The sequence below is a fragment of the Chiloscyllium plagiosum genome, unplaced genomic scaffold (assembly GCF_037043375.1).
Source record: "Chiloscyllium plagiosum isolate Xiang-an unplaced genomic scaffold, Cpla_swu_hap1 HiC_scaffold_19, whole genome shotgun sequence".
Classification (NCBI taxonomy): Eukaryota; Metazoa; Chordata; class Chondrichthyes; order Orectolobiformes; family Hemiscylliidae; genus Chiloscyllium; species Chiloscyllium plagiosum.
The window spans coordinates 55,965,356-55,986,996 of NW_028270157.1; the positions used below are offsets into that span (position 1 = coordinate 55,965,356).

Below are 21,641 nucleotides of genomic sequence, written 5' to 3' on the forward strand. Positions count from 1 at the left end.
TGGCAGTGAGGGAGCTCGTCATCCCAGAAAGTGGTAGAAGGAGTCCACCTCATTGTGCAGCTGGGGAGCACCTCTCTGTCCAGCTTCATCTCCCTTTGCCTCCAATTTCTTCTCTTTGGCCTCATGCAGCTGTTTCTCCTTACAGGAGGATTTTGGCATCTGACCATGCGAGACAACAGACTCAGATTTTCAGGAGACTGATGACCTGCTCAATATTAGTCTTAACGACAGTTGGCACCTCTGTCTCTGTCTGGTGCACCATTAGAGGGATGAATGACCATTTCTTTCAGCCCAGGATCTATCCTCATACCTTTGCAGTTAAAGCCCAAGGCAATCTTAATTAAGAGGAGGGATGGCCAATGCCAGGAAAGCAAGCTCATACATGGAGGAAGCTCTTTTATGGTTGACATTAGGATAGGACATTGAGTGTAGAGAAGACTTTCCTGCAAAAGTATCTTACCGGGCAGCCATTGGGTTCAATTATTGATGCCCTGCATCTGAGGCAGTCCAACATTGGGAGGAACAGTCCAATGTACCTGTCTTGATGGTCATTAAATGAATGTGCTATTCATCTCTGCCAATCAGGGCACCACCCAACATGCAGTAGAGGACTGCCATTTTGGAGATGCCACTAAGGTCGACAGCTGATCTTTGGAAGGAGCGTGAAGTAAAGACGTTCATGGCTGTAGTGGCTTGGGCAGCACAACTGACATGGCTAGATGCCCAGTGCTACAAGATGTGAAGTTGCAGTGATGAAGGCACAGACATCTGTGAAACCTAGCAGCAAAATTAGGAAACATTATTATGTGTAAAGAGTGGAAGCATAAAACTTTCTTCCACAAATGGCAGCTGGTGCAACTGTTGATGTGAGATTGATAGATTTCTGATACCCAAAGATATTCAACAGATCTGGATCAATGGCAGGAACACAGAGTTAGACCACAGATCAGCAATGATCTCAAACAGCAGAATAGGTGCAATGAACTTAATAGTCTATTCATGACCCGATGCTGCTTGTGGGCTCCTCTGATGTTGCCTTTCTGACATTACCACAGTGACCACACTTGCAAATTATTTAAGAATTCACCCAAACTGCAGTGATTTCCTACCAGCGTGATAAGTTTCCAACAAGTAATAGTATGATTCCTGCAGGCTTCGAGTAAACTAATAAAAAACACCATTGAAATAAATGCATGAACTGTCACAAAGAAGGGAATAGAAAGGCTCTTAACAAATCTTGCTCAAAGTCATGCAAGGCCAATTCTTCAAGGTTGAATGGAGAAGGTAACTGAGAAAGATCCTTAAATATTCTCCATCATAAAGTACACAATACAAAGTAAGGGCAGGGACAAAATTAAACATAGTAAAATAAGGCAAATACTGAGGTTGCTGAACAGTTTTGAATGGAAAAGAAATTATGTTTCCTGCACTTGCATCAGAGATGAAATTGCATTCAGCACAACAAAGATTAGTCCTGGACCTCTTGGTCTGTGTCGCTCACACAAAAGTAGTGCCTTGATTAAGTTAGACAGAGAAATGAATACAATATGCACTCAAATCAATGCTTCTCATATTTTCACCTGCCTTTCTCCTAACTTCAATAAATTTAAAAATGTTTACTCAGACTATTTCACGTGGACCTAGGCAAAGCTGCAGGTCAGCAGACTGAAGGAGAATACAACAAAAAACTCCATGAATGAGAGATAGAAGTAGGAGAAATCAGTAACTATAAACGGGGATAAAGGAAGGCTGAGAATCCAAGGGTTAGAAGTGTGAGACCATGTGCAGATACAAAGAAAAGTTGGGGACTGGGAGTTTGATTCTGATTAGAATGAAGTTAAAAAGTCACACAACACCAGGTTATAGTCCAACAGGTTTATTTGAAACCGCAAGCTTTTGGAGGCCCAGTTCCTTCCTCAGGAAGTAGTGGGGCTCCGAAAGTTGGCGGATTCAAATAAACCTGTTGGACTATAATCCCGTGTCGTGTGATGTTTGACTTTGTCCACCACTGGCACCTCCACATTCTGAGTAGAATAAGTAAAGTACTGGATTAGAGCAGGATCACACTGTCCAGAATGAGATATAACACCATCTCCCACAATTACTGCAATGTAAGACTCTTAATTCCAAAGAGAAACCTTGTTTTTAAACATAGAATCAGTAGACACAATAATAACATTCCAAATCAATAGCCATCTTTCCAAGTCTGAATAAAATCCAGCACTCTGCCTACTCTTCATAACATATTCATTAAAGTCCACACTCAATAAATTGTGGCTCACACCAAGAAACATTCAACAACACACCTGGTCATTCAGAGCTATATTTTTTTCAAATATTCATTGTGAATTACCACTTAAAAAAAGCCAAATTTATAACTACATGCTTCATAATTGCTTCAATTCTAATATGCAGTAATATAACTGGGCATATTACTCACTCATGTCCATGCTATTTGTAGGCAATATATATGTTCCTGATTTGTTCTCTTTAAGCTACAATTCCCTGCCATTTATACAATTCCCTACTTCAGAGAGTAACCATTGGCATCAAGTACAATCTGATCTGGGAATGAACAAGTGTCATATCAACATTTTTGGTCAGGATTTACTGGTGATAGTTAATACACAGATATTTTGTGTAACCAGGCTGTTTATACAGTGTTGGCTTTTTCAACACAACCAGTAAAGACTCCCATTCAACAAGTCACTCCTTTTCTTGGATGACATCTTTAGAATGTTCTTTTCGGTCACACATGTTGTGTTATTAATGAAATAAAAATTCCTATCTGTGATTTTGATAGATGATTCTGCAATCCTCCCCATTGCAATGGTAAGCACAATGGGTCAGAGTTGGAAAACCCATAATTTCTTTGCAATGTGAAAAGATTGCAAAGAAATACATTTATTTGCCTTGGGGAAAGATGAGGGCTCTGGGCTGCTCTCTTGCTTGGTTTTGGCCATAGCATTGTGTTTAAGAGATTGACATTTCAGCGCAGCCTGCAAGACTCTCAAGGACCAATGATCTGAGAATGACACTTTGAAAGTCACTGCCCTGAGCTACAAAAAGGAACTGCTGACTTTGACAGCTATTGACTATACAAATTTATTTGAAACGTGTCAGACCTCCTCTCAATGTTCCAGACTTACCCACAGTGCTTCATGTTGGGAGGTTTATCCATCCTCACAGCTAGTCTTATTTTTAAATCTGAATCTTGACTATTTTTGGGAATGATCATCTTGTGCCATTCTGGTGTCTTCGGACTATTTGGAGTTGGATAGAGAATTACCTGAAAGACAAAGAATACAGAATCAGGCTTCCAATCGTTGGTGAGACAGAGACAGAGGCAAACAGGCACGTTTCACTTGCAGACATGAAGCTGTTCCACTTCATTATTACTGGTCACCTAGTGAACAGATAAAGCTACTATCAGATGGAGATTTCTATCAGCAGGAGTTAATATATCTGACAGCTGTTTGTGTGCTGTTTTTAGAAATGCACCATAATTGGCAACTTAGCACTCCAGATTTCTCTCATATTCGTCCTCTGCAAAGAGATATCTTGAAGGAGAAGTGAACTCAGTTAAATAAAAAGGTGTTTAGAAGGCTATTAAATGAGGGACAGCATTGAGGTGAAGTTGATGAGGAAGAGACTGGTTAAAGGACCAGCAATCAATGGATCAGTTGAAAGTGGCTGGTATGGAAAGTATTAATGTTATTAAAAAAGGAGCATATCACAGAATCACAGCAGCACAGGAGGTTGTCATTTGGTCTACTGTGCATCTGCTGCCTCTCCAAATATGCATCTCAGTTGGTGTCATTCACCTGCTCTTTCCCCTTAACACAGCACATTCTCCCTTGTTCAGATACCAGGCTAATTTCCTCTTGAGAGCATCAACTGAGCCAACATCCACATGCTTTCAGAAAGTGCATTCCAGACTCATTACTCGCTGCAGGAAATTACTGCTTTTCCCATGTCACTTTTGCAATTCTTACATCTATATCCTCACATTCTCAATACTTTCACAAGGAGGATGAATTTGTCCCCACCTAAGCTGTCCAGAACCCTCATGATTTTGAATACCCCTATCAAATCTCCTCCCAGCCACCTTTTCTTCAACTGAGGCCAAATCAATTTTAATGAAAGTTCAGCAAAACTTCTGAAACAAAAGCAGAACAATGCAGATGCTGGAAACCTGAGATGGCAAAGAAAATGCTGGAAACACTCAGCAGGCCTGGTGGCATCAATGCAAAGAAATATAGAATTAACATTTCAAGTTCAACATGTCTTCTTTGAAACTGAAGAAATTGGTTCTATATTGTAGCAAAAGGTCAGAAGGTTCTATATTGTAGCAAAAGGCCACCAGAATGGGGACAGATGACAGACAAGTTCTGAGGAAGGGTCACTGGATAGGAAATGTTAACTCTGATTTATCTCCACAGATGTTGCCAGACCTGTTAAGCTTTTCCAGCAACTTCAGTTTTTGTTTGTGATGGACAAGGGCTGATGGCCTGATATTGTGGAACTCATTACTGAGACAGAGATAGTGCTGGAGATCAAATAACCAACATAATTTCCTTATAGGACAACATTTACATCAAGAAAAAATGGGGACCTGTAAGAAAGTAATTGCAATAATTGTGCCTTATCCCTTATTAATGAAGCCAAACGTTTCTAATCACAACAGGAGGACAGATTTCTGAATGAAACATTGATGATACCATAAGATTTAGATGCAGTGTCAACGTACAGGAGAAGGATAATGGAGAGAGCACCAGCTGGCATCATAGTGACAGCATCCAAAGAGAATAAATTTGCAAGTTCCTGTCACAGATTGTGTTATTACAATCTGTCCATTACAAATGGGCTCCAGAACGCAAAATAATAAGTTCACGCAGGTCAAGGCTGTTTTATGTTGTTACATTCTAGTTAACTGGACTCTCTTTGGTAAAACCTTGTTATGTAAAAGCTTTCAGGAAATAAATGTCTTTCTAAATGAATGTGAGGGATAATACATACCAGAAAAAAAGGCTTTTCTTCCAGCCTCCGAAACAATCGATCATAAGTTAATCCCAAGCAAAACATATCGATTCCCAAGGAAGACTTGGTGATATTTAAAATGGCAGACAGAAGGCTATCTGGTACTGGAATGGACATTGTTGTGCTGAAAGTCAGACTGTCCAGTACACAACAGGAATAGAGTCCAAAAGTAGGAAATGTATATTAAACCTTTACAAGACAGTGGCTAGGCCTCAAAGGGCTGTAATATTACCAAAATAAATCCCCACGAAAGAGCGGCGAAGGCCTTTTGGTATTATCACTAGACTATTATTCCAGAGACACAGGCAATGTTTGAGGTTCAAATCCCACCACGGCAGATGGTGGAATTTGAATTCAATAAAAATCTGGGATTAAGATGCCCAGACAACAGTTGCTGATTTTTGGGAAAAACCCATCTGGTTCACTAATGTCCTTTAGCTAAGGAAATCTGCCATTCCTGCCCAGTCTGACGTACATTTGACTCCAGTACCACAGTAACGTGACTAACTTTCAGCTGCCCTCTGGGAAATTAGGGATGGGCAATAAAAACTGGCCAGGCCAGTGATGTCCATGTCCCATGAATTAATTTTACAAAAAAACAGGGGACAAGTATTTCTCCAGCAATAGTCAACATTTACAATAATTGGTCATGCATATCCACTGTATCCACAGTAACAGAGATCTTGTTCCCGGAGACAACAGATTCAACAATGACCTGTCATGAAGGTCTAAGCCCTCTGAGGCAACAGATTTTGAAGACACTGACCCTCTGCCTGTAGATCCTGTGTTATCTCCTTTGAGCTGTGTTTCCATGTCTCTTTCTTCCGCTTTTTGAAAGTGCACTCATGAAGGATACCTACATAAGCTGCTCCTATGTGTAATGAAGCCTGAAGCATGGAAGATCAGATCAAAGTGAGGAAAGTCACTTTGGTGCAATTACATTCAATAATTTGGAAAGCACCAGTGAAGCATGAAATCTGGCTCTCTGTTCAAATCTTCTGAGCATAACTCTTTCACATAGCCAGCTTAACAGCTGTTTAAAAATGTGTTGCTGGAAAAGCGCAGCAGGTCAGGCAGCATCAAAGGAGAAGGAGAATCGACGTTTTGGGCATAAGCCCTTCTTCAGGAATGAGGAGGGTTTGCCAAGCAGGCTAAGAGGTCTTAGCTTGCTTGGCACACCCTCCTCATTCCTGAAGAAGGGCTTATGCCTGAAACGTCGATTCTCCTTCTCCTTTGATGCTGCCTGACCTGCTGCGCTTTTCCAGCAACACATTTTTAAGCTCTGATCCCCAGCATCTGCAGTCCTCACTTTCTCCTAGCTTAACAGCTGTGCAGACTTCAGGGCTGTTATTTTCAATGAAACATTGCTTTTCACCGTGTTCTCTCCTTGTTGATCCTTTGAACTCCATGCACCTTGGGAAATCGGTTTATTATCTGTTAAACTAGAATCCTGGGTCAAATTCTAAACTAGTTGCCTACTTCCACGTGTAAATTACTTATCAGATCCTCACGTAAAGATGCATCCTTGTTAAACCCAGCAGTGGGTGGAATCATATTATGTTTCTGACCTTCAAGCATTCAAACCAATTGGCCATGGCAGTCAAACTCTGCCCATTGCATCCAACTCGGTTCAACACAATTTAGGAAGCTAGTGAAGGTCTGGAGAGAATGAATAAAAAGCTGGTTTGGAATTATCCATGGGTGAAAGACCAGTTTCATCGAGAGAGTGGAGAAGCTTTGGCTGTTTTCCTCGAAGCACCAAAAGATATGAGGGAAGTAATACAGTTGTTCAGAATCAGAGGATTTTGATCTTTTTCTCATATTTATTCTATTTCCACTGATGGAAGGATCAATAATCAGAGGATACAAATTTAAGGTGATTGGTCAAAGAACCAGAGGGTAGTATGTTTTCCTTCCTACAATGAGTTATTGTGATTGAGAAAGCACAGCTTGAAAACACAAATGAAGCAGATTCAAAGCTGGGAGGGAGGATTCATTCAACCATTCTACCTAGGAGCTGGCAAAGATAAAATCGGCAGGATACTCTTGTTCTGTGATCTATCATTCTATCAATTTTGGTGATGAGGTCAGTTCCAAGTCTACTATTCCACCATAGAATCTATGTATTATAATTCATACATTGACCTTAGAAATTTTTGGAAAGTTGTGAAATAAATAGATAGATTGAAAAATGTACTATCGCAGCCCATAAGGAAAGACAGAGAGAAGAGGGGTAAAACACAGCATTATGATGCACTTTCTTGAGAGGATGTGTCATAAGTCATCTTTAATCAATGTAGCTTCACTGCACAATGGAAGAATATGCACATAATCAATGGTTAAAAGTATGCTGTAAACAAACAAAGCACCATCTGGATGTGTCATGCTGTGACCAACCGAATAAGTCACTGGTGTCTGACTTCATCTATATCATGTCTGAATGTGTTGTACTGTGGTGAATAAACCTACTGACTTTATCAAATGGATACCAGATGTGTTTTAACATGGACTCATTTATTTTCTGACAATCGGGTGTTTTTATGTTATCTGCTAACAAGTCCTCCTCCAGAGACACTTCAGACTGGATTAACAACTCGACAGGGATCCACACATGACAGTTAAGAAATGTGGGTGTACACCTTGAATCTCAGTACTTGTCTTTACTCTCTATAGAGAAAATAGTTAGAAATGTATCTATTATGGTAATATCACTGACAACCTCATCATAGCAGGCAACAATTACCTCAGATGACTTTTACAGCATAATTATATTTCATTATCCTGATGTGAAAAATGAATTAGAGGTAACAGCCTAAATTCATATTGTTGCGTTCCATTTTTAGAAATTAGACACACTGTCTTTCCAAGATTGGGAATTTTCCAAGAATGGCAATCGTGCATTGATTTCCAAGTTCATTAACAACTAACATCTGAGCCCACATTGGCAAGAGGGGTGGATCTTAGCTCAATAATGTCACCATGGGAAACATCAGAAAGTAGCAAGTTTCATTGTTGATGATCTTCTTGAAAGTGTACAGGTTGCATGAGTTAAAAGATATGCCCTTTTCTATGTTAAAGAACTGGCAAATTGCTCTAATTGACATCACTAATTGAGTAAATTGTTGACCATCTTTGTGAAAAGTGAATTAATTCAACCTATTGTGTTGCTCTATTCATTTTACGTAACTCAGTCTTTTATTGATGTGAGTAAGGAATACTCTGGGCAGCATTCCAGGGATTCCAACATTTCATGTGTGCGTGTATGAACAACCATGCCCAACAGTTTGAGTAACGAGTTGAGACAAACTACACATAGCATTAGAATGGAACAGACGATCAGTAATCAGTAAACAATACATTGCTATACATTAGGACCACAATTGCATCTTAATAATATAGCCCCTAGCAGTAGCTACAATGTAGGACAATATTTACATCAAGGTAAAATGGGGACCTGTAAGAAAGTAATTGCAATACTCACAGGAGGTTTTAATGTTCATATAAGTTCAACAAATCAAATTGGCAAAGGTAGTCTGTACGATGACTTTGAACAATGTGTTCAAAGGTAAGTTGATAAAGATATAGGAGGAGGCATTTAAGGAGATATATTCCATTGAGATAACATAAAATTCTCTGAGAATGGTGTTCCATTCATGACCAACTGAGGGAATTAAGGGTGATATCAATACGTAAGAAAAGATGTACGGTGCTACAAACATTAATCATTTGATGGTCCAGAATTGAATTTGCTGAAAAAAAACATGTTCTGCTGAGACTTTTCATATTGCATTCATCAGGACAATTTGCAAGAATTCAAATGGTAAACCAACATTTATGAGAAAGTGCCGATTGGTTGGCTAGTGGATTCTGATTGGATGTGGCATTGCCATGGAGAATGCAATCATTTATGGCCAGGCAAAGTTTGAAGTTTTTTAGTTTCAAACCAGTAGGGGCTGTCCTGAGAAATGACCCAGCAAACGTCTGTCACCCATTTTGTTCAGTGCATGTACATGTCATTTCTATCTGCAAAGAGCATGGTCCTGTTTATCAATATATGCAGCTTCCAGTATTTGCAAATCTGCTACTCTGAGAGCCCAACTGACACTCCTAAACTGGTGATCAGTGTCATTCCTTGCATGCTCAGAAATATCCAGCAAATGACGTCTAATTGTCGAATTGGGCTTATACTGATTGGAACTTAATTGAACCTAAAAGATTCTGAAAGGATTTAATATGGTAAATAATGACAGGAACAAGATACAATTTAAAAATAAGGGATCCCCTATTTAAGGAGAAAATGAGGAGGAATTTCTTCTCTTAGATGGTCATTTGTCTTCTGAATTATCTTCCAAACCTGCAGTTTAATTGTCAGGGGTTATGGGGGACAAGTAACGAAATTGAGTTATGGTCCCAGTCAGTTCAGCCATGATCCTATTGAATCACAGAAAAGGTTCAATGAAGTGAACTGTCTACTTCTGCTCTTATTACTCATAATTTAGTAATTCAGCAAGAGTCGGTGTTGATAATATTGTGATTTGAAAGGTACTTTCTCACTCATACTTTATAAATATATGAGAGTACAATAAGCCAGACTTCACTTTCAAAACAGAGGTGAGGCTAATGGCATCATCATAATTTATGAACATATGGTTCAGCAATAGAGGGCTGGTTATTGGCTACGCTCTATAAGATTGCTATACAAGTCGTCTTCCTTCACATTAAAGGCATCTCACTATCTGACCCACCGTCAAGATGTATTGAATGATGTGAAGTTACTGTCTGTGCGACAAATGAAATGAAACTCACAACAGGAAGCGATAGCCTGTAATTTCAAATCTAAGCACTTTCTTAATAGAATATGATGAAAATCAAGCATTTAAAAGTAGCTACCGTGAGCGTGAAATTTCATTCCTTCAGGTTTGGATTTTGGAAATTTAAAAATGCACAGTTGTTTTCTTTTTCTTTTGGATTCTTTTCACGTTCCCTTGCTCTAATCTATCAATTCTTGTCTTGATGTTCTTGATTTTACCAGGGGTCACCGATTATAATTTACACTTTGCTGTCAGTCTGTGCATGGTTATTTCACAATCCTTTGGTGGCCAGTCGAGGAGAGATTTGGTGCTTGTGCAATCAGCTCAGATTTCCGATGCCTGGTTCCCTACTTTGCTACATATTCTGTTCACATTTCAACAACTTGCTACATAACAAGGAAACAACCTCTAAGTCCAAGGGCACTTCTAACTACCAGCCAATACTGTTAGAGATCCTGTCCTAAGAAAATCTGGCTCATCACCTCTGAAAGGGTTTCAGAATTTCTTCCGTGTGCTATAAATTGGTAACACTTTGCAGTCACTAATACTACTCTCTATGAAGTATGTCACCAGAATGTGATTGAATCACAATCACAGCCAGCGCCAACAAGTCCCAGAGAGGAGAGAAGAAAAAGGGGGAAACTCAGTGGGCAGAAAGAAACAATGACATTTTAAAATGAACACAGACAGGTTATGGTTAACTTCCATATGTTTTTCCTCAGTTAAACAACTACTTTATGTACCCAGACTGCAGCATTCACATTCAGTAGATCCCTTCAGGCCTACCTGGTCAGGTTCACCTGAGTTACCAGTGGCACCCTCTAGGATTCAACAGTCCAACACACTGCTGACAGGGCAATAATGAAGACTATTCCACGTGTGCAAATGCCATCTCTGAAAGGTCTCAAGGTACAAGGTAAGGTCACAAAAAGTAGGCGGAGCAAGCCGGCTAACTGGGAAAGTTGTGTGCTCGAAGGTTGGGAAGTAAGTGAACCCTGTTACCTTCGCAAAGTCCTGAACTTCACAGCATTATTAATTGCTGGACCCCAGTGAGAGTTAGTGTGTACCTGTGGTGAGTGCAATATGTAACAGAGGCTGCAGAGTGTGAGAGGGAGAATGAGGGCAAAAGGGAAAGCGAGGTGCAAGAGAGAGAGAGTGAATAGCACCACACAGCTTGGTGCAACCACATATATTGGTCCTCTCATGTGAAGCTGCATCATTAAAAATGTACATTTTTATTGTTTATTACATCTAGCCCCATCAGCATAACTTTCTGTTCTTCTTTTTCCCTCATGCACTTACCTAGCATTTATGCCATTTGCCTCAACTACTCTGCGTGATAGCATGTTAAACTTTCAATCACTGAGTCACGCAATTCCATCTACCATACCCAAAATTCCAGAGGCTAGCGTTCCGAATGGGTTCACATGCAAATATCATCTGCTTTTTGATAGCCCAAGTTTAGACTCTGTGAATTGTGAACATCTACTGTTTTAAAATTACAACTTCCTACAACCTATTGTTAGTAAATAACTCGACTGAGAGGTTTACATTTAGTTGAGTTAATATATCTACTGATAAGTTTAAATTTAGTTTATATGTTCAGTGTGCTGCAGTAAAGTGGCCATAATTCTTGAGGACCATTGGGCTACCTTCTCATTAGACCTGAGGGTCAACAGTCTTCAGACGAGGGGAGATGTTGAAAAGGACAGTCCTTCCTGGTAACCTCAGCCAGTTTGAGAATTAAACTCGCGCTGTTGGTATATCTGCATTTGAAACCAGCCATCCAGCCAATGGAGTCTGGTTGGACACCACTTACCTAGACTATTTACCAAGCAATACTTCATAAGAGAGTGAATGTGACTCCAGCAAATGCTTAGACAAAACTAAGTGCTAAGATTATTAGTTACAACTTCAGGCTTCTTGAAAAGAATATTCAAATCATATTTGTTATGAAGATGTGGGTGTACTGTACCTTTAAGAGAGTTAAAAGCTCGCAGTGACAGTACATGTGAAGTAGAATCCCCAAGAAGAAGAAAAGACGACAGGAATACAGAGAAACGTGAAAGCTGCCTGGTTTTGAGATAAGAGGTTGTGTTTGGTCAAGCTTAATCTGGGGTTTTATCGGACTAGGATTGTAGAAGGGAAGGTGAAAGATATCTTAGAGGAAGGAGTTGTAAATAGTTGTTAGTTCATTATTCTCTGCTATACTTTAAGAAATAAAGTTGTTAATTTATACTTTAAATAGGTCTTGGCCTCTCGAATTTTCACAGATTACTGCATGGGATAAATCTTTTCTGTGTGGCTGTTTTATATTAAGCAAGATATTCACAGCTATTATTTTCACTGAAATGCTTGTTTTCCTAAGTTATCATGGAAAATAAACTTGTTTTCGGTTGTCTAAATACTATTGATACATTCACTCTCTTATCAGGTATTGCTTGGTCAGTAATCTAGATAAGTGCTCTCCAACCAGATCCTATTAGCTGATGGCTGGTTTGTAATGCATGACGCCGACAGCATGAGTTCAATTCCCAAGTGAGCAAACTGTCTTTCACAAAGGGTGGCCAATGATATGGAAATGGAGTTTGATGGATGGACAATATAACCTGTGAGATATGTAAGAAACATGACGCACTTTGTGCAAGTCTGAGCAAAGGCTTCAATAAGACAGGAATGGAACCAGAAATTAAGTTTAAAGGAACACTGCTTCCAGGGATTTGCTGCTGTAGCTGGAGTGGTCTAGTTAATCACTGAAGACAACAGGCAAGGAGGCGTCCTTGATAGAGTGATTGATCATTGTGTTTACCCCTTGTGAAGTTAAACAGACATTCAGTGATTTACACACCAAGATTTATTTTCCATTTTAGGTTATATTTATTTCTTTTTTTTATGATATAGTTTGTAATTTTAAAATTATTATACTCAATAAATTACTATTTTAACACATTATGTGGTATTGTCATATGTTCCTTTTACATGTAGAGTAAGAATCAAAACACAAAAAATACTCCGCAAAGGCACTCTCATGTACACTGTTCACATCAGGATTCTGCTGCCAAATGATTGCATGCCTCATTAGAAGGACCCAAACATAGCAAAGCAAATAACACAGTGGCTGCAATTTGTGATGAGCTGTCAGGCCTTAGGGTGAACAGATAAATACATTTATTTCTACAATATAGGGAAGTGCTTTGAACAGACAGTTGCTAAAATGCTAGCAGATACCACGAGTCAGAAGGTATGATGAGAAACCATACAAGGTAGCTGGGAAGACATGGTCAAGAAGGACCTTAGCTGTGTAGATGTGTCAGTAATAAAGGCCAGCCACTCGCGAGGATAACCAAGAGACCTTCAGAGCCCAGACCAACATGATCAGAGGGATTCTTAATGTGATTGAGTCCTTCACAGTTGAATCATCATGCTCTTACCAGCTCTACTATAAATAATACAACAGTTTCCCAATCCTGGAGGAAAGCTGCAAGTTGAAATAGATGACACCACATGAAGGGAAAAAGGAATTTGAAAGGAAAGGCTGGAGTTACACTGATCTGTGAGGATTTACAGAAAGGCTGGAATGAGTTACAGTCTAGCAGTTGGGAGATGTGGAATAAGACAGCACAGGCGAAGAATAGCTACGGATGGGGCAAGTTAGATAGGGAACAAAAAAAAAAGTAAATCTGGAATAGGAACCGGCAGAGAAAATCCCCAGCCGGCTCAAGTCAGGCTGGGTCGTTAAAATTCTACCGAGGCTTTGGGTAGAGGCAAAAAGGAGAGAACGGTGGCTTGATTCACTCAGGTTGCACTTATCCGAGAGGGTTGAAAGCAAAGGCAGATGAGAAATGGTCAAGGAAGCCCCATTCCAGAATTAAGCTCAAAACAGATGATGCCAAACAAAGACTCAGATTCCTGACATGATAAGTAGTTCCATGACAAGGAATAAGCAGTTTATGTTGAGCTGCTTAATATTTTATGGGTATGTTGAACTTTAAATACAACTTGAAAATTAATAAGAAAAAGTAAATGTGACACCCTACAAGTAAGGCACTGACACATTAAACATGCAATGGAAGCTCTACAACTGTTTGGAGTTTTATTTACATCAGAGCATGACCAAACATAGTCCTAAATTTTTTGTTCCAATTCATTTCAGGCATTCAGTAGGAAATTCATGGAATCCCCACAATGTGGAAACAGGCCATTCAGTCCAACAACTCCCTAAACTCCCTACCCACACTCAGAATCCCAGCCCACCCCACCCCTGCAACCCTGTACCTCCCACGCAGATATGGGGACAATGTGCAAACGCCACACAGAAAGTTGTCCAATGCTGGAATTAAACCCAGGTCATAAAGTCATAGAGGTGTACAGCATGTAAACAGACACTTCAGTCCAACTCATCCATGCCAACCAGATATCCTAACCTAATCTAGTCCCACTTTCCAGTACTTGGGGCCTGTATCCCTCCAAACCCTTCCTATTCATATACCCATCCAGATGTTTTTTAAATGCTGTAATTATACCAGCCTCCACCACTTCCTCTGGCAGTGCATTCCACATATGCACCACTGTGTGTGAAAATGCTGCCCCCACCCCTTAGGTCCCTTTTAATTTTTTCCCCTCTCACCTTAAAACTATGTCCTCTAGTTCTTTGTCTATTTATCCTATCCATGCCCCTCATGGCTTTATAAACCTCCATAAGGTCACCCCTCAGCCTCCTACGCTTCAGGGAAAACAGCCCCAGCCTTTTCAACCTCTACCCATTGCTCAAACCCTCTAACCCTGGCAACATCCTTATAAATCTTTTCTGAACCCTTTCAAGTTTCACAGCATCCTTCCAATAGGAAGGAGACCAGAGCTGCACACAATATTCCAAAATCGATGTCCAGTACAGCTGCAATATGAACTCCCAACTCCTATACTCAATGCTCTGACCAATAAAGGAAAGCATACAAATACCTTCTTCACTATCCTATCTACCACTTTTAAGGTGCTATGAAGCTGCACTCCAAGGTCTCTTTGTTCAGCAACACTCCCTCGGACCTTACCATTAAGTGTATAAGTCCTGCTAAGATTTGTTTTCCCAAAATGCAGCACCTCACATTTACCTAAATTAAACTCTATCTGCCTGTCCTCAGCCCATTGGCTCATCTGATCAAGATCCTGTTGTAATCCGAGGTAATCTTCTTCACTGTCTACCACACCTCCAATTTTGGTGTCAACTTATTAACTATACCTCCTATGTTCACATCCAAATCATTTATATAAATGACAAAAAGCAGCAGACCCAGCACTGATCCTTGTGGCACACCGTTGGTCACAGGCCTCCAGTCTGAAAAGCAACACTCCACCACCACCCTACCTTCTACCTTCAAGCCAGTTCTGTATCCAAATGACTAGTTCTCTCTGTGTTCCATGAGATCTAACTGTGCTAACCAGTCTACCATGAGGAAGCTTGTCAAATGCCTTACTGAAATCCCTGGTGCAATGGGGCAACAATTAGATTAGATTACTTTGCAGTGTGGAAACAGGCCCTTCGGCCCAACAAGTCCACACCGACCCGCCGAAGCGCAACCCACCCATACCCCACATTTACCCCTTACCTAACACTAGGACAATTTAGCATGGCCAATTCACCTAACCTGCACATCTTTTGACTGTGAGAGGAAACCGGAGCACCCGGAGGAAACCCACGCAGACACGGGGGGAATGTGCAAACTCCACACAGTCAGTCGCCTGAGGCGGGAATTGAACCCTGGTCTCTGGCGCTGTGAAGCAGCAGTGCTAACTACTGTGCCACCGTGCCGCCCACAATGGTAACCAATGCTAACCAATAATTTTTGACAGCAAATTGGTTTAAAGGAATTATTAAGATTTCTTTGATCTCAAAGTCACTTAGAATGTCCAGTTAATATCAAAGCCAGTTTGCTTGGTTATTGATGGGTGAGTGACATGGAAGTGAAACAGGTGCCAAAATTACTTTCAAAAACTTGAAACTACATTTAAATAAATAGTCTGTTGTGAAGCGAATACGAAGATGAATATCTTGGTATAGGTCCATTTGTTATAAAGTAGAAGCAGAAAGACAGCAAGACTGACTCCTGGGATGACAGGACTGCTGTACAAAGAGCGACTGTATCTATTAGGAGGGTACTCACTGGAGCTTAGACGAATGAAGGAGGGATCTCATAGAAACCTATAAAACTCTCACAGGACTAGACTGGGTAAACACAGGAAAGACATTCCCAATGACTAGGCAAAAGTGAGGACTGCAGATGTTGGAAACCAGAGTTTAGATCAGAGTGGTGCTAGAAAAGCACAGCAGGTCAGGCTGCATCCAAGGAGCAGGAAAATCGACATTTTGGGCAAAAGCCCTTCATCAGGAATAGAGGCAGGTAGCCTCCAGGGTGGAGAGATAATGACTGCAGAGTCCAGAACCAGGGGGTCCCAGTCTAAGGATATGGGGTAAACCCTTTAGGACTGAGGTAAGGTGAAATTTCTTCACCCAGAGAATGGTGAACCTGTGCAATTCTCAGTCACAAAGAAAGGTTGAGACCAAAATATTGAGGTTTTCAAGAAAGAATTAATTATAATTTTTAGGGCTAAAGGGGTCAAAGGGTATGGAGAGAAAATGGGAACAAGGTACTGAGTTGGATGATTAGTCATAATCATATTAAATGGCAGAGCAGGTTAGAAGGACTGAATGGCCTATTCCTTCATCCATGTTCTATCTTGTATCATCAAAAGATTTACTGGAAGACTCAATTAATGATATTAATTAATAAAGGCTGGGCCCACTATTAATATTCCAAACAGAAAAAATTGCCCCAGTCAGATAAGTTTTTGTCAGGCTCATTCAGAGGAAGAGAAAAATATATAACAAATCTGAGCAGGATTTGGCCATTCAGTTCCTACTGTGCCAGAGAGATCACGACTGATTTGATTATGTCTTTAATTCCGCTATCCATCCTGCCTTCTATAACTTTCAAAACTTCATAACTCCCTTGTTAATCAAAATTGAATATATTCAACATCTCAACCTCTGCTGTTCACCAGGATGAGAGTTCAAATATTAACAATCCTCAGAAAAGAAACACCTCCTTATTCCCAAGACAAATGGGAGCTCTACTTTGAAACTGCATCCCCCCAAGTTCTAGATAATATAGAGTAAAATATTTTCTCAGATTTACCCTGTCACAGCCATCAGAATTTAAATGATTCAATCCATAAGATCATCTCCTACTCTTCTGAACGCCAATAAGCAAAGATTAAAAATATTCAACATATCCTTGTAAGACAAATGCATCATCCCAGACTTCAGCTGAATGGAACTTCTTTGAACTGCTTCCAATGGAGCTACACCTCTCCTCAAGTGAAAATGACCAAAACAGTATTCAAAGTGTAATTCAACTAATGCACTGTGGCAAGGCTTCCCTGCCTGCATTCTCCAAGCACCTTGCAATAAATGCCAATATTCCATTAACCTTCCTAATTAATTACTGTACCTGCACACTAATGTTTTGTCATTTATCTCCAAGGACACACAGGTCTCTCTGCACCACAACATTCCACAATCTCCATTGATTCTAATCTTCTTGTGAAAGTGGACAATCTTCCCACATCATATTCCATCTGCCAAATCTTTGCCGAATCACCTAATCAGACTCGTTTTGGGAAGTCATGGAGACTCTGTGCCTTTTTAAAAAATTGTTTCAGGGCCCAAATCCAGAAGTTTCACTCCCATTTCTGGTAAATATCCAGCAGGAAAGTGAGAGTGGAATGCGATGCACATATGTGGGAAACTAGATTCAAGCAGGGCTATTTGAACTCAGTGCTAAGTCTGAACAGACCATGAGGGGTAAGGCTGAGAGAATCTAACATTCAATACAACAACTGGGACAAAGTGGTTTGCCTCAGCTTTGATCGACCATTGTGACTGTCTTCAAACCCTTTTCAGTCTAGCATGCACTCTTGCCCAGAATGAAGACCCCATTATTTGAAAGTGTTTCTCTCGAGCTAGGTTAAAATGTTAAAATGAAATATTTAGAATGTTTCCTGACTGTGCAACTGCCTCAGGTGTGAAATTCCTGGCCTAAATATCTTTCTTAAAACTTGCTTTCTCACCTTTATATTGGTACCAAATTCTGCCCTTCATTTAAGTCATTTATCTAGATCATAAACAATTTTGGAAACAGCACTAATTTCTGTGGTACTCCAAAAGTTAGTTTGCCAAGTTGAAAATGACCCATTTAACCTGATTTTGCATTCTATTAGCTAATCATCTATTACACTGATACATCACCATCAATCACATGAACTCTTCTTCTGCGCCATAATCATTTCCGTGGCACCTCATCAAATATCTTTGGAAATTGTGACTCTATATTGTCTCTGGTTGCATTTTGTTTATATAAATATCCAACTCCTACTCTTTAACACTGGCTTTGAGCATTTTCTCCAATGTCAGACATGAGATGAATGAGCCTATAGTTGCTGGGTTTCAGTCTCCTGCCTTTCTTAAACAGTATGCTAGAAAAGATAGACAAGTACAGTAGTACAAATGATCCACATCCATCAATGGTAGAGCACAGATACTAATGATTCCCAGATACTTCCACTAAAGAGGAGTTCCGATTGACAGAAGCATGAAGTGGTGAAGAGGTTTTGTAGTCTTGAGTTAGAAAACATTGAGCTTATCTCGTGTGGCCATCATGAAGTCACAATTTGCATGAAAAAAAAACTAAGGGTTTTCAATACAGAAATGCAACTCCTGAATGTGAAGGTGAGTCTTACCTTCCCCAATTCTTTATCTTCCAGGGCAAGTACTCCTGTGCTCTCTGTGAAGAATTTAATCTTCACAATTGGTCGAGGATGTGTTGTGGTAAAATCTCCCTGAGTGCCCCACCTGCAAAAGTTAGAAAGCAAGGAATGATTTTCTACTTTGTTTTTAAATGCACGGTTAATAGCACCAAATTTAGTTTGGCCATATCTTTGTTTACATTGTTTTTTTAATCACACAGACATAAAGGATATTTTATCACTATTGTATATATCCAGGTAGGTTGGCAACTTGTGCAGTTATGGCACAGGTATTGTCATGAAATGGTAGAGCCTCACTTATGCCAGATGAGTTACACTTACCTGCTTTCTGCTTAGAATCTCACACCAAGCACACTGATCCAACCATACAGAAGTTACCAAATTCTTAAATTTATCTGAACACTGTGGCAAATGTGATGTACTAAACACATAGATATCTCAAGTGGGTTTAAAAATAAAAGAAATCATTAGGCAGTAAGGAGAAACATTTTTGGTGGTGATAAATTGTACTGTGGGAAACCAGCGTGCAAGGAAAAATATCATCAATAAGGCTTCCTCAATTCATGCTTTAGCTTTTGTGTCTTTGCTATTGTTAATGTGGTGTTCTTCCTTTTCAATGCAAGGATGGGTGCCTAAAAAGATAAGAGGCTTTGAAATTACTCCTGATACGGACACAGTTCATCTCCTAAATGTAGTCTTACATGTGGGTTTTGCATTAAATTTAACAAGATGTTCAACAATAAATCTTGCAGACAAAGATATTAGTTAATGACTGTTTTTGCACAGTGTGTGTTCTCGGATAAACCTGGTTTTTGAAGTCCACAGGTCACAACATTAAATTTTGTGCTCAGATCTCTTCACGGTCTTGTTACTCCCTGTTTCAATTACTTTCCTTAGAGTCATACAGCACGGAAACAGACCCTTCGGTCCAACCAGTTCATGCCAACCATAATCCCAAACTAAACTAGTCCCACCTGCCTGCACTTTGTGCATATCCCTCCAAACCTTTATTTGTGTATTCATCGAAATGCCTTTTAAACTTTGTCACTGTACCCGCATTCACCATTTTCTCTGGATGTTCATTCCACTTATGAGCCACTCTCTGTGTAAAAAATTGCCACTCAGGGTTTTTTCACAAATCTTTCTCCTCTCACCTTAAAAATATGTCCCCTAGTCTTGAAATCCCCCACTCAAGATAAAATGACACCTGACATTCACCTTATCTATAACCTACATGATTTTATAAACCACTATAAGGTCATCTCTCAATCTCCCACGCTCCAGTGAAAAACATCCCAGTCTATCCAGCCTCTCCTTGTAGCTCAAACTCTCCATTCGTGGCAATATCCTGGTAATTCTCTTCTGAATCCTCTCCAGCTACATCCTCTCCGATCCTTCCTATAACTGGGTGACCAGAATTGGACACAGTACTCCAGGAGAGGCCTCACTAATGCCCCATACAACGTCAACATAACATTCCAACTCCTATACTCAAAGGACTCAGCAATGACAGCAAGAATGCTAAATATCTTCTTAACTACACTAACTATATGTGATGAAAACTGATCTCTCTGATCTAAAACAGTACCCAAGGGCCTCTTATTAACCCTATTACTCTCAGAAATTTCTACACACCTCCAATACTGGCCTGTTGCATGTCGTCAATTTCCATTGTTTCTTAATGTGCAATTATTTTGGATTTATGCTCTGGAGTTCCTTCATGCCGGGTCTTTGTTCTTACTTTGCATTCCCTCTTTAAAAAAGTTCACTTAAACCTACCTTACTCCAATCAAGCTTTTGTTTACTTGTTCCAATATCTCCTCATATGGCTTGAAATCAAATTCTTTCATAATTCTCATGCAAAACACCTTGGAATATCTCTCTCCATTACAGGTGTTCTTGTAGCGGTATAAATGCTTGACATTAAGGGATTATCTCTCTCTCTTTACTTCAGACTAACTACGTACAGCATTTCACTTATTACACTTGTCATCCAGCCTCCAAAGGTTCTGTGCAAAATTTAATGAAACTCTTCATTTCAAATGGCCACAACAGATTTAAGAAAATTATTTAATTTCAGCCAAAATTAAATGCATCTTTTTACAATTATATGGTTTGAAAGCACCAAGGACTTAGCAAGAGGACATAGAGCAGGCAGTTATTAATGGCTAACATCTTGGTCCCTGATTCCAGATTAGTCATCTCAAATGTGCAGTCTCATTAAATTAATTAATTGAAAAAAGATACAGCATCCTCAATTAAGACAATTCAGCACAACACACTCAAGTACATTTCAGCCTCCTTGCAAAATCTTTTTGCCCGCTGTTATCAGACTTCTGAATGGACCTCTCAAGTTTTAAATTTAATATCCAACTCGTTCTTTGTACAGCTTCTCTGCAACCATAACATTGCATTCCTCACTCTGTTCTATTACCCTCATGTACCTTGTATGGTATGATTTACCTGTAGTGCACACAAAACAAAACTTTTCCAATTACCTAGGTACATGTGACAATAACAAATCAAATCAAATCAAACTGGGGTATCATTTCCCAGGAGCTCTATGCAACAGCAATAGTTAGATTTTACAAATTAAATATTGCGAAATTCTTTACATCAACTTGTAAAAACATTTAGGATCTACTAAACATCCAGAAATAAAGTATTGACAGTCCTTTATACCAGCAGTATTTTGCTTTTGAAACTGATGAGGCACATTGGCCATTATTGATGTTCTTGTGCATTTCTGAACTTCTTATTTGAAGCTCAGTTGATGCCCAGAAATATTACTGACTGGTTAGATAAATAAATGTTTTTTTCTGTATGAATAGTGGACAGTGAGAGATGCTGAGTGATAACTTTCTCACCTCGATCTTAAAAGCATATCAAACAGACTGGCAATTTTCTTTGAACAGTCCTGTCACAATTCTGTTCTACTTCAGCTGGTCTTGCTATTCAGCAGTCAATCAT

The 21,641-nt window shown here is 39.7% G+C and overlaps 1 protein-coding gene across 13 annotated transcripts in view; it reads right to left on the bottom strand.

The window, feature by feature from the left end:
- Positions 1–21,641, bottom strand: part of cadps2 (Ca++-dependent secretion activator 2) — a 718,900-nt gene that overhangs the window by 321,369 nt on the left and 375,890 nt on the right. For all 13 annotated transcript variants that reach the window (XM_087997417.1, XM_087997409.1, XM_087997412.1 and 10 more), the window contains exons 7-8: positions 18,645–18,756; positions 3,150–3,289 (exon numbers count right to left, since the gene is read on the bottom strand). In XM_087997417.1, the coding sequence (XP_087853543.1) occupies positions 3,150–3,289; positions 18,645–18,756 (252 nt within the window). The remainder of the gene's footprint in view (positions 1–3,149; positions 3,290–18,644; positions 18,757–21,641) is intronic.